Raw genomic sequence first — 14239 nt, 5'->3', positions numbered from 1 at the left:
CTCAACTGTGAGGAGTGAAAGTGATTCATGTTTCATGCCGTGTCACTGAAATAAATCAATGAAGAAATAATTGAATAAATACATGTAAAAAAGGAACAAAACCATATTTTATGAAACATTTATTTATGTTCACATATCATCAATTATTTGTTGTCAAATTCCACAATACATTTCGTCTCTTCACTTGTTAAATTTGTCCTAATATTCAATCATACCTGATGCTTTAAGAGTAATATTTGGAGTAATACAAGATAACACTGTGCTATGAAATATTTGTTGTAATATCCTAGGCTAAATTACTTGTATGAAGACTATTTTCCCATTATTCTACATGAAAAACTACTTTACATGGAGCTTTCTTGTCAAATAGCTCCCTGAATCAGATACTATTTTCAGTGCAATTTCTGGGATTGTCATCCTAACATGTTATGCATTTGCAATTATTATTGGACTGCAATTTTTAAAATTCAATACATCTCAAAACAGATGAATTGTAATTGTGTGTATGCCCTGAGATGGACCACTGTTTACTGTATGTACTGGGCCACCTGCATAGATCAAATGACCAGTGAAGTAAATATGTATACATTTTACTTAAAAAAGGTGCAAATTTGAGATGTTCAAAATTGCATGAATAATATGAAACAAAACATTCAGGCTAAGTTCTTTCAGACTAATGTCTACAACAAGAAAACCTCATACAGGACTGCAGACCAGGCCAATTTAGATTTGTTAATCTACCTAACTGCATGCCTTTGAAAGTGTACTGTATGTGAAACAGATAGATGCAAAATCCACAGATAACACACCCCAAATAGAACTGAAAAATGTTCCAAATAATTTAAGGCCACAATATCTGCTGTGCTACTTATACTTTAATTGTTTTAAATTCACTTCAGAAGTTTTTTGTACATTAATTAAGTCATGTTAATCCTCATAATGCTCCACAGTAAAGGATCCATAATCAATGTACCAGACGCCCTAGGTTACCACTGTAAATACTCACAACATTTAAGAAAAAAATCCCACCCACTTAAAATAAAACCATAGTATTAAAGATCATCCTGGAAAGAATGATCATACTGTAAATAGATGGACTGCATCTGCAATTAGGGATTTAAATATTTAATGAGCAAACACTTCCTAAATTAATGTGTCTGAATGTAATGTTACTGTGCAAATGTAAACTTCTTGCTAAATGTATAGAAATATAAATTTGTTTTTTGTAATGTATACTTTATTTATCTTGGGCTAATTTGAAATTACACTTTAATACAGAACAGTAACAAAAGAACATATAGTAAAGAATACAAATAAGCCTATTCTGTTCATCTAATTCATTTGGATGGTGAAAGTAATGTTGCTGTAGTACAATTATACATCTAGTAATACAGGATCTAAAGATGGTAGGCTACAAATTTCAACAAATGAACAGGCAGTTTGCTCCATAGTCCAAGTAACATCTTCCAAAACAAGTAGCTTCTTTAGAGTGCATTTGCATGAGTAAATATTTTATTAAAAATAATTTGGAAAGTTTTTAAAACTGGATTTAGTTGTTGTGAGGTCTTAGGACTGAAGGACACTGAGTCACTGTAAGATATCTCAGTTGGTCATACCTGAAAGGTCATGGATGTACATATATTTTTTCTCTGTACAGTTTCTACTGCAGCTATCTATTTTATACTGTAGTGACCAGAACTGCAAACAGTATTCCAAATGGAAACTCAGTGTGGCCTTACTGGATTTTAACAGATTTTTTGATTAGATTCATCAGCAGATATGGTAAGTCTAACATCTTAATTGTTCTGACAGATTCCACACATTGCAAGGTGAATATAAATATTGTATAAACATAAACATCTACTTATAAAAAAAAATACTATATTAATTGTGAAATATAAAAAAATAACAAAGAACAACAAAACTGTACAAAGAAATGGTCACTTAAAGAGGATACAGTCTACCAGGTAAATTATTACATCTCACATATTCATCAAAATCAACATTTCAATAAAAATGGAAAACAAAAGCATTACAAACTCTGACTAATTTTTCATCATTTGTCTTGGTAGTTAGTTAACAAGCTAAGAAGTTCAAACCCAACTCTTATTTTGGCCAATAAAAGTTTCTTCTGGAAAATTCCCAATGTTATTATAAAATTTCCCAGGTGATATGCTCACTAGATGTTGGAACCACTTTAAATGGCTGCTTCAAATACTCATAAGCAAGAGATCTACCCTTTGGTCCATGAACTCATAAACTTGGCCACCCTGCACAGGAATTTCATTTTGGCTGTTGTACCTACAATATCATTCCTTCAGTCATTTACTAAAATTATGTTCATAAAGAGGTGACAGATTGTGGATAAAATCAGGAGGCTTCTACAAATCCTTAAGTCTCACCTTAGTTACCACTATTCTGTAGAAGATCCACACTACTCAAGCCAACAATCCATTGGTTAATTAATAACAATCAGCTTTTTGAATACAGTAGGTATTAATACCCTAAATGGGTAAGTACATATAACTTCAGCTTGTCATACAGTATAAGCAAGAGTGAACACATCTGTGGCTACTATAACTTGTTTTACTATGATCTTGAACTGGAATTTTCTTCAGATCAGATGATTACACAGTTTAGAGCATCTGGTTACTCACATCTGGTCATTACTCAGAAAATGGGGAAAAAAACCATCTAAAACACTAATAACAGTCATAAAATGTAAAAAAGATACAAGAATATAATAAATGTAAAAAACTATTAAATTGTCTAAATTAAAAAAAAAAAAAAGAATTATTTGCTTGGCCACCGAGATTGCAGTGAACTGAGAAGCAAGCATAAAAAAGGTCTACTATTCCTACATGCAGAACAGCGTAAAAGAAAATAATCACTATATTTATAAAATGTATTTACATTTTATCATTTAATTTTTCATATTCATTTTTCTATACCAGCTTTCTCTCAGTTAAGGCTTGCAGGGAAGAAGGTATACAGAATGAGTAATACACCAGAAAGAATGCACAGATAAGACAGATTCTTTGTATGCTCTCTCTGTTTAATCTATCTATAATATGACTGCCCACAGTCAACCTGAACCAGTGCTTCATATGATTTTCTGTGCAAAGGTCTGTAATTTGCAATCCTGCTTTTGATTGCTAAATCATACATCACTTTTTTCTTTGCTAAATTTTTGAGGTGTTTTTGGGTTGTTAGGTGGGGATTTTTTTATTGGTTCTATTCTTTGTGTGTGTGGTGTGGAGAGGACATGACTTAAGTTGCAACTTTTTGTTGTCAGATTTAAACTAGATTTGTGATTGCCATTTATTTAAATTTTAATATCAAATTATGACAGGTAGACTACTATTAAAATAAGACTTATGTGCATTTCTTACTATAGTAATAATAAGAAGTCCTACAAAAGATGTGTTGTTGTTTCTTTTTATTGTTCTGTCATGACTTGAAAAATTTTGAAATAATTACCTACACAATTATTAGAAAAATATAGTGGCGTAAAAGAAAACAGAGTTTCTGGCAGAATACATGCTTAAAAAAAGTGTATAAAAACATGCAAAACAAACCCTGTACATTGAACACAAAGATGAGGCACTCTCTGAGAACAGTAATGCTGGCAAGCTAAGCTAAGAAATCATCATAACAACTAGAGAAAGAAAAACTAGGAAGCACACACAAGACACAAAATCTTGGACAGGCCTTTCTTTTCGAAAAGAACAAGACAATGAATAGGTTTTAAAAAAAATGGCAAAAATGATTGCTAAATGTAGATTAATGTTTCAAACAAACTGAATGGGAGTAGAATTCTTTAATTATAAAATACAATGGAAATTGATATATAGTGCTTTTGACTGACTTCTGTATATAGGCAGAATCTATATTGGTTTACCTATAGCATGAGGCCACTAGAATTACAATATAACTGAACACATCAAGCAACCCACTGTTACTCATTCAATATCTATTAGAAGATGCAATGTGTTTTAGTGAGACACATATACAGGCTTCCCCCATGTTGCGAAGCAAATCATTTTCTGAAAATCCCTTCATACAGTGAATTATCAAAATGTAAAACACATAATACCCATCAGTTTAAATGCAAAAAAATATGTGGCCTCTGGCTGACAAGACCATCAATGTCTGCTCAAATAACACCAAAATACATGAAAACTGAGCAGAATTAATTTAATGTCAACATCAGATATAAAAAACCCTTACAAGACATTTTCCTTTCATTGACTACTGTTTGACAAGGCTGTTTACATACACTTTTTCACTTCAAGTTTCACATTTAAAGGAATGGTCTTTTATCTTCAACTCTTTCACAACCTTTATTGCGGGCATGATATTCAAGATGCGAGAAGACTTGGGCAGCATGTGTGACAAGTTGATTTAACCATAGCATGTGGATGTGGTGTCACCTGCGATATTGACTGAGACTGTGATTGCATATCCCCAACATCTAGCAACACCCTAATCTGCAGGCTATAACAAAATATACTTGGAAAGATTCAAAGATGATCAGATGTTTGAGCTATCAGCATACACTTGAAAATCATCCCACATTCAGTTTTCAAAACGTTGAAAATTCAGCTTCATTGTAGTTTGCAAGACAACAAAAGAGCATTTCTGAGTACCTGAATTTTCATAAAGAAGTTGTTCGTAATTTGGAGGAAGCCTGCAATGTTAAAGAACAGCTACAAAAGGGAAATTAAAACTATTTTAAACTGAAGAAACATGTTTTCATACCCTGAATTCTAAAAACTCTCCTTCAAAAACAAGTAAAATACCAACAGTGCAGTGACTGCCCACAAGGTTTATTCAAGACAGTTCTTTCTAGACCGTCCCCTTTTTTTAGCTGTAAATTTCACATCTTTTCTTTTCTCTTCACGAATTCTGTGGTTTCCAGCTTCCAAAATGACACAGTTTGATTCACTGCCAGTACCAGTCTTTGAGCTGGTCTTCTCAACAATTGGGTGAGTTAGTTCATAAGGCCTTTCTTTGTGTTTTCTTCCACGCTTTTTTCCTGTTGTGCTTTTAGCCACTGCATTTTTTAAGCCATCTTGTTCCTTTTGTTTACTTCTGTGAGATACCCGATTAGCTGCTCGAAACCAATTCTGTTAAAAAGAAGAGGGATTTGCAGATAATATTGTTGGTTCTGTGCACTCTCAGTGATGCAGTGTCATGTTGATTACAGTGTAAATATTGTTTTTACTTTATATTTAATCAGAATCAGTCTGAAATAATTAAAATCTACTCATTTGGAAAAAGGAGTCTAATGCCTAATAAAATAGTATCCAGGAGGAGATACTGTATATAAATATTCTACCACAACGTACAGATTCAACTACTGTTCATTTAAAGACAAGTCTGTAATGTACATACATTTTACATGGTACCATATGTTTGCAATTATTTTGTATTTGTAAGCCTGGGCAACTATTCTTAGCCTATTCTCATTGAAAAGCAGTATGTAAAAATGAGATGAACTAAACTGAACATAACCAGCACCGTACAATACATCCATCCTTCCTTTTTTCTACTTATCCAGGGCAGGTTAGGTTGCGTGGCAGTTGGGAGCCTATCCCAGCATTCATCAGGCACAAGGCAGTGAGCCACTCCATTGTGGGGCACACAATAGAATACTACCCACCAATCAAAAATTTGGTGGGTATTGTGTTGCATCATATCAGCCTGTACAGAACAATCCAACACCAATTATTAATGCTGTTTTTGATTAAAAAAAAAATCAAAATATGTGTCATTGAATAGTTGTTTTTTTTTAAAATCTGTTCACTATTTGCTATTTGATAAAGTGCTTTGTTTTCCTGTGGTATACTAATTAAAATAATGTGCCATGGGAAAACTCAGTAGAGGATTTACGTTATTTGAAATTCTTCAGTTTGAAATAGGTTTACTCTCATAAGCCAGGTTTCCATCCAAGGAGTTTTTGCGAAAAAATATTTAGCGCTTCAAATTTTTTACCGATATAGCTGATGGAAATGCTAATTATCGATAAAATGTTGTACGTGTCGACATAATATTTTTCCGTTTAACTTTAGCGCATAAATTCCATGTCGATACTTCAGATGTCGCAAAAACTACATTGGAAACAGTTTTTGTCGGAAAAAAGGGCTTTAACGCAAATAAATGTGTCACATTTTCATCACGTGCAATCAAAACGAGAATGGCGGAGCGGCTCGCATGGTCTGATGAAGAGAGTTTTTTTTTTTGATTAAACGTCGTTATTTTGTATTAATTCAAATTTCAGTTTTAATTAAAAACCTTAAGGGAAGCAGGTTAATTCAGTTGTTATCGCACTGTGAAGGGATGTTGAAAGGTAGGCTCACCTTTACAGATCCGATGCTGCAAACACAGCTGCATCATGGGCACTTCCAGGAGTGCCAACGCAAATGTCTCGTATCATGCACCTGTCATCAACAAGGGCCTGGAGAACAATAGATGGCCACCCTTTGCGATTAATGTAATCGCGGTAGCCTTCCGTCGGGGGAAGAATAGGCACATGCGTGCCATCCAGCGCACCGTAAATCTGTGGCACAAGATGCACCAAGGAATTGCGGTATGCAATTTCATTGGCCTCCGCTACAGTCGGAAGTCTGATATAACGCCGCATTAATTTTTCTTTAATAGCGGTGCACACAGCATATACACATCGATGGACGGTAGTTTTACTAACCACGAAAGTTTCTCCAACTACTCTATACTCGGCACAGGTTGCCAGCTTGTAAAGGGCGATGGCAATCCGCTTTTGGGTTGGAACCGGTGGTCGGTGGCAACCTGTGATGGGCGCAACATCAGGACTGATGAATCCACACAACATGTCAAACGTCGGCCGTGTCATTCTAAAATGTTGCAGCCAGAGATTTTCTGTTAAGTGTCTCTCCACCACCTCCTCCCAGAAGGTCTTATTCCGTCGTCTCTCCCATACCCGTGGGTTTCGTCGCACTGGTACTTTCTTCGAGCTCTAAGGCTATTCAGACAAGCAACTGCTTCATTCTGCTGTCGTCTTCGGATATTATGTACAATTCCAATTATTTGTGAAACTGAAATAACAGTAAGCTGGCAAATTTCAAAAAACTGTCTGAATAATCTCTCCATTTCTTTGTTTAGTGGAGGGGGTGTAACGTGGAAAACAAAAGGTAGATAATTTGCGACATACACAAAATTATGTATGGAAACGGCTCAAGGGCAGATTTTTTTCGCGATACAACAAAAGTTATGCGACAGTTCGTTTTGGGGGGGGATGACGTCACCATTTTATCGATAAAAAGCCAGTTTGATGGAAACAGGCTGGAGACAGCAAATTTCGCACATTTTTTTTACGTATATTCTGTTTGTCGATAACAAAACGTCGCAAAAAACTGGATGGAAACTTAGCTATAGAAAGACATTTCTTTGATTCTACATTGCTACAGTATAATTATTTGTACTATTTGACTCTTTAATTCAGCTTATTACTATTTTAGTGTGCTCGTGTGTCTTCTAGACGGAAAAGAAAAAACTCAGAAGACATACAGTTCTGTTTCTTTTTCTGCTAAATGATTTTGAAAGCAAGTGAGCATACTGAAGTTGAAAGGTTTTGGAAGTATGACCAAGAACTGTGTTCAGCAATTCTATATATGTCCTGCAAAAAGGAAAAAGATGCTACTCCTTCCTACCTCTGAATGTGTTTTACCAATATGGTATTTTACTCCACTTTCTGAGCTGAAATCTTTCTGACACAGAAGGCATCTGTATTTTCCAAGAGAACCTCCACCCTGAACAAAGAAACAAAGAAAGGCAGCATTAACACCCCAACGATCTTTGTAGGATTATCATATATTAGATTTAAAGATAATCCCACTGTGTTGCAGAATAGTAAGGTAACATTCATGCTGTATGCTGGTACTTTTAACATTTATTTACCACAACTGGTTGTATAAAAATTCAAATGAAAAGTAGTTTACTTTCATCTGATTTCAAATTTAGCAGTAAATGATATGTGCACTTGAGTACCTTAATACAGTTTGCAAGATGGGCTTTCAGTCCTGAAACACTCGAGTAAACAGCTTCACACCGCTGGAAATTTAAAAAAGTACTATTTTAACTGTCATTGAATGTTCACAATTGTAGTTCTTTTCTTCAGAATAATACTGTATATACAAATTTTTAAAAATGAAAACAACAAGTCAGTTTAAATATATTAAGCAATGAATATTTACTTATTATTATTTTGCATCAAATCTTAATGTTTTCCAGATTGATGTTACATTTTAGATACAAACTGCTATTTTTAAAATAATGTACATATTGAAAAAACATTTAAAATATAGTTTTTACTGTTAAAGGCATTCCAAAAAAAAATTAAACTAAAGTACATTGTATTTCTGACAGATTGTGGTAGTGTACTTCTGATGTGGAATGTACTTTTGCTAATGGTTCATTCTTAGTTGAAGGATTTCATGGCAATGTGTCAAAAGCACACATCTCCTACTTGTCTCATTTTTCAATGTCTGCTCTACTAATATTTTTACCCTATCAAACGTATGTATGCAATGCACAAAAAATAAGGTCAGCTTTACAGTGAATGCTATTTGCCCCAACTGCTTAAAAGAAGATTTGCCATATTACATTTTTGGGATGTTAATTTAACATATAATAAAAGCAGCATTTTATTTTAAAGATTTTCAGGTAATTAGTTACATTGTTTGGACAGCAGATGAATCCTTTTTCCCTAACTTCATTCTTCCAGTTTTCCAAGGTTTTTGAGTTAAATTTTGGAAGCTCAGGTCGTGTGTAGTTAAGCTGAAATGCAGAAACACAGATTAACTGTACATTTATAGACTTCACACTATTTGGAACATTCTGTTGCAACCACAGACAAAATATTTTACATTACTGAAACACACTAACAGGTCCACTATCTTGCCAACCTGTCAGATGAATTATAGTGCTGACGTTGCAATTAAAAGAGCATTAAACAACTACAAAGATTGCTTGAAGACCATCTCCTCTTAAAAGAGGCAACTTTATTAAAAACAAAACACAAGTAAAATTCAGATAAGGGCAATGAGGTACCTACTGTAGAGCTGGATGACTGCAGCACTCAGATTAACAACCTCTGCAAACCCCAATTCACCTCCAGGGTTTACTGACCTTTTACAGTGTCCTGACACCAACAACTGGAGAGAAGGTATTTCAAGTGTTTTATCCCTCTTTCTTTTCCCTCTAGTGACCATACCCTGCTCTGTGATACTCTACTGCTGCTAACTTTCCTTTAAAATCACTTAATAACCCCATACCCCTCCAGACCACATTAAACGCCTAGTCTCACTCTCTTGGTGTCTGGAACCAGGTCATCTTTCATTCTACGTTTGGACCAGTCCTTGGTCAGCTCATCTTCTGCAATCTCTTGGAGGTGGAAGACTGCAACCTGCGCAGACTTTCGCCGAACTCGTCCACTGGGGGTTCTACCAAATTCTTCTGTTTCTTGCTCCTCTTTTTCTACAGGTTTCTTCTTGGGTTGTGGATTCTTCTACATAATGCAAGTCATTTTAGCAATATGCAAAAAAAAAAAAAAAACACTAAATCAACACTAGTCTTTCAGTAAAATTTAATTTAATTGTAAACAAAAGTCATGTATTTAATATTTTTTTAACCACCTGAATATTAAAATGTATTTATTCACATGCTAATGCTTAAAGCAAGTTTAGGATAAGAAAAGGTGAGATTATCATAGCAACTTAATGCACAAGTAACTCTGTATGTGTATTAGTATGTAAAATCATATAAAGCAATATAACATTCTCAAATTTGCTTTATCTAATTCTAATATATGGGTGTCTAGAACTAACCAGCAGCATTACCTGCAAGACAGAAATCAAACCTGCACAGAACCAGTGCTGAATGACCAGTTAACCTAAAAGGGTTGTGGAAAAAACATACAGATGTTGGGAACATGTGCTGTCCACAAAGACAGCAGCTGGAAGCAGGTTTTGAATTCAGGACTCCTTGAGGTAACAGCACTAACCACTGCACTACTCTCATTTAAAGTATATATTAATACAAATGTTTTGCTTTTCAACTGCAAAAAGTGTTAACAAATTTTGGGAAAATGTATGTTCTATACCTTATAATGACTGTTTGGGTCTTGACTTATCTATACATGTAACACTGTTTTCCTTTTCCTAAGCTATTTAACTATTCTTATGGTGTAATGAAAGATTAGCTGTAGGCCACACACTATTTTTACTTTAATCTGGTCTTGACCTTTAATTACATAATAAAATACTCAATTTACTTGTACAACCAAACAGTCTAAATTGAGCCACTAAGTTAGCAGTTGAAATTATTAAATCAAAATATTCTTATACAGCTAAACTCATGGTTACATTTGATTATATTTAATGTCATAATGGTACATGAAATGTTTTAAAACTCTATAGTTCAGTAACTTACAATATTTTTAATATCATTAATCTTTTTTTTCCCAACTTCTAGCTTCAACAGAGTGCTACCACGTCTAATGTACTATTGATCAATAAGTACATTTTGCTGTGAGTTTGATTAAAAATAGTGTACTGTACCTAAAAAAGCTGATGTTTTATAATAAAGCACTGGTTTCAATAAGCAGTTCGAGTAAGGCTACTAGATATTGTGATACTGCTGCCTTTATGCACAATCTTAGAAACACGCTTAAGTAAAGGGACTCTTTGTTTCCTGATTGGTGCTTAAAATTCCTAGTAATTCACCCAACTCTCTGCATGAAACGTCAATAAACAACTTACTCACCATTCTCAACAGGAAAGGGTGTGGTCCAGCAGAATAGACAGATTTTAAACTTAAAGAAAAATTTAGCCACCAGAGTATATATTATCATAGAAGAAACTAGTGACAAGTGACTGCAAAAACTGCTGTTGAAGCATCCAATTTGGAGTAAAATTATTTTATCCTTCAATCTTAAAGATTACTACAATATTTATGCTTACAGTAAGAATTAATAAATAGATTTCACTGTATTTAACAACCTTTGAGACTGTAAAAACAAAAAGTGACAACACTATATACTGTAGATCTTACCGCAGGGTGCTCTGAACGAATATGGTAGTCATGGCCAGCTTTAGACTTGTATGATTTTTTGCATTGTTTGCAAACAAAGAAAGGCTTTTCCACAGCAGAAGGTTCTTTTCCACAACGTTTCTGGTGATACTGATAACCCATGAGGCTGGAGAATGTGGCTGTGCAGACCTAAAAAAAACCCAAAAAGGATAAACCCTTTCTTCTGATTATAAATGACAAGTATGTCATATATCGAGATAATTAAAAGAACCATCTCTTACTTTTTATTTTAAGTTATGTGACCTTGAGTAGCAATCACAAATATTAGGATGGTATACAGTCTTTAACAGAATGGTACCAGGCATGCTATCATCTTCACCATTTAAACCCTACAGTCATTTATAAAGATTAACAGTGAATTCCCCCAGCGTACTGCCAAATGTGCCCACACTGTATATTTTTCTGATATATATTCTTAAAAAGATCAACATGATGTATCAGTAGAGTCATACAAATACATATGTAGACAGTGTGCACTGGTTTAGTTACAGATACCTGCTTAAAAGGCAAGATTTTTTTTGTTGCACTTTGCCTTAATTTTATATAAGGCAGTTATCACTGTCACCTAGCAAACCATCGCATAAGCAACACATTTTCATGTTAAACCATCGCATAAGCAACACATTTTCATGTTTTTGTTGTAAGCTAATACTTTATCAAGGTATCGTTAAATTCACTTAAAATATATATTCAAGACATTACTAATGTTGCAAATGACTATTACTGCTTGAAATTATTGATTTAGAATTTATTAGCCACATATGACTGCAAACCCCCATTTTTATGTTAATTTCTCTTAGCTCATCCTTATTTAATTATGTTTAAAAGCTATTTTGTTATCAGAGAAACCCCTGTAGTTTTGTTAGCCTGTTACTCTGTTGAGTAAAGCCAAATCAATTGTCTTTACTTAAGTTGAAAGGTACTTGCATACCTAAACTTCAAGTATGGGTTCAGAAATGGCCAAGACAAAGAAGCTTTCTCAAGTGACACTTCAATCTATTATTGTATTGCAAAATGAAGTGCCAAAGAAATTGAGACTTTATACGAAGGTGCCTACTACTGTCTTGAAAGAAGGGGGTGAACTGGATCTAACCAGAAATGAATAAAAGCAGAAGGTCCAGATGTACAACAGCATAAGAGGATGCTAAACACATGAGAGTCTTTATTGTGAGAAACAGGCCCTATGCTTACCTAAATAGTTAACACCAAATACCAGTGTCATTTGCAACAGTGGGTTTCAAAGAAAAAAATTACTCCACTGTCTAATATATGTGAGCAGTTATGCATCTGGGTCTTCCTCTTCTTTTTCTATTCTGTCAAGATGGTATTAGAGTATCACTGTACCCTCATAAAAGAGAAGAACTTATCCTGTATGGGAAGCCAGTTCACTGAAGGGTACACTCACATATATCCACAGTCCTCGCTCATACTGTCTAATTTAGATTCACCAATTAAACCAATGTCTGTAGAGTAAGCTGGATGTGTATGTAATATGGATAGCGACCTGGTTTGTAACGGAATCAAGGTCCCTGGAGCTTTGACACAGCACTACAGATGGTATAGCTTGGCCAGTTGCAAAAGATGTAAACTTTAGTACCTCACTGGGACATTTCAGCTTTCCCATTTGTTTCAGAACTTTCCTCAGCCGCTCTCGTTCTTCTTGTTCATCATAGACAGAGTCACCACTTACAATGGGCTTCACATGCCAACAAAAACATGTATATTAGAATTTATTTATTTAAGTCAACAAGAAGAAAAATAGACAACATTTTACATTTTAACTATGCTAATTCGTTTTGGCAAAAATATACAATGTAAATGTCTTTTATACACCAGTTATTATTATTACAAATTCTTTGACACTGAATTAAGCCAAATATACTGTTACATAAAAGGTACTGGAGTAAAAAAAACATTTTTAAGTTATTTATTGAATGAACAATTTTTCAAGCTGTCCTAAAAAGTAATTGCCCCCTAACAATTAATACAGTAGCTGGTTATAGCACTTTTAGCTGCAATGACTGCAACCAAACACTTACTATGATTTATTCTTATTCACTGCCACAGAGGTATTTTACCCCCCTATTATTTGTAGAACTGCTTTAATTCAGAAACACTGGTAGGTTTTCAAGAATCTATTGTTCTTTCTCATCCTGCCACAGCATCTCTATTGTGTTTAAGTCTGGACTATGAAAGGTTAGTCCAAAACATTATCTTGTTTCTTTGCAGTCATTCTGATGTGGACTTGCTCTGCCGTGCTATGGATTATTTTCTTGCTGCATGATTTAACTATGCTTCTGCTCACAAATGGATGGCTTAAGATTCTCCTTTAGAATACTGAGAACAGCTCATACTCCTTCAATTATGGCAATCTGTCGAGGTTTTTAGATGGCAAAGCATCCCCACACTAACACCACCATGCATCTCCAACGTGTCATCCCTCTTCATTTCACATCCTAACATGAAGGAGCTGAAACCAGGTTCTCTAAGTCAGAAGTGAAGGCTTATAAAGCTTCGTTAAGAGGAATTTCGTTGCTTGTTCTTTTGCTTTGGGCAACAGAGATCAATTGGAATATACTCTGATCCCAAAGAACACACTTGATTTCTGCTTTACGAAACTAGGCCTCAAGCACAGTTCTGTTTTAATAATGGGCATTTAACACATCACCCCTAGGACTATGTTAAAATCTGACAATGTGTATATATGTAATAAATTCTGCCTCACTTACAGTAGTGTTCATATACAAAAGCATGGCTACACTTAACAAATGAAAAAGTTGCAAGACTTCGTTTATCCTAATGTAACCCTATTGCTTTAACCATAACAGGGAGTCTTATGGTTCAAATGCCTTATATACTTAAGGATAAAATAATGGTAAAGAGTGGATTTCAGGCCAAGACCAAAAAGAATCTTTAGGTCCAGATCTTTGGGCAGCACAAACTGTGCTACTAAGGCATGCAACCAAGGAACTGACTAGAAGATCATCCATCCATCCATTTTCCAACCCGCTGAATCCGAACACAGGGTCACGGGGGTCTGCTGGAGCCAATCCCAGCCAACACAGGGCACAAGGCAGGGAACCAATCCTGGGCAGGGTCCCAACCCACC

At 34.8% G+C, this 14239-nt stretch overlaps 1 protein-coding gene across 1 annotated transcript in view; it reads right to left on the bottom strand.

Annotated features, from left to right (window-relative positions):
* Window positions 1-312: 312 nt before the first annotated feature.
* znf512b (zinc finger protein 512B) overlaps window positions 313-14239 on the bottom strand; it is a 99377-nt gene continuing 85450 nt past the window's right edge. Inside the window, exons 10-16 of the mRNA XM_028811644.2 lie at window positions 12728-12826; window positions 11092-11259; window positions 9347-9547; window positions 8716-8817; window positions 8029-8091; window positions 7692-7790; window positions 313-5129 (exon numbers count right to left, since the gene is read on the bottom strand). Coding sequence (XP_028667477.1) covers window positions 4830-5129; window positions 7692-7790; window positions 8029-8091; window positions 8716-8817; window positions 9347-9547; window positions 11092-11259; window positions 12728-12826 — 1032 coding nt within the window. The 3' untranslated portion in view covers window positions 313-4829. The remainder of the gene's footprint in view (window positions 5130-7691; window positions 7791-8028; window positions 8092-8715; window positions 8818-9346; window positions 9548-11091; window positions 11260-12727; window positions 12827-14239) is intronic.

Source organism: Erpetoichthys calabaricus, chromosome 10 (assembly GCF_900747795.2).
Source record: "Erpetoichthys calabaricus chromosome 10, fErpCal1.3, whole genome shotgun sequence".
Classification (NCBI taxonomy): Eukaryota; Metazoa; Chordata; class Cladistia; order Polypteriformes; family Polypteridae; genus Erpetoichthys; species Erpetoichthys calabaricus.
The sequence above is the reverse complement of the archived record's forward strand: the minus strand, read 5'-3'. Positions and strand labels throughout refer to the sequence as shown.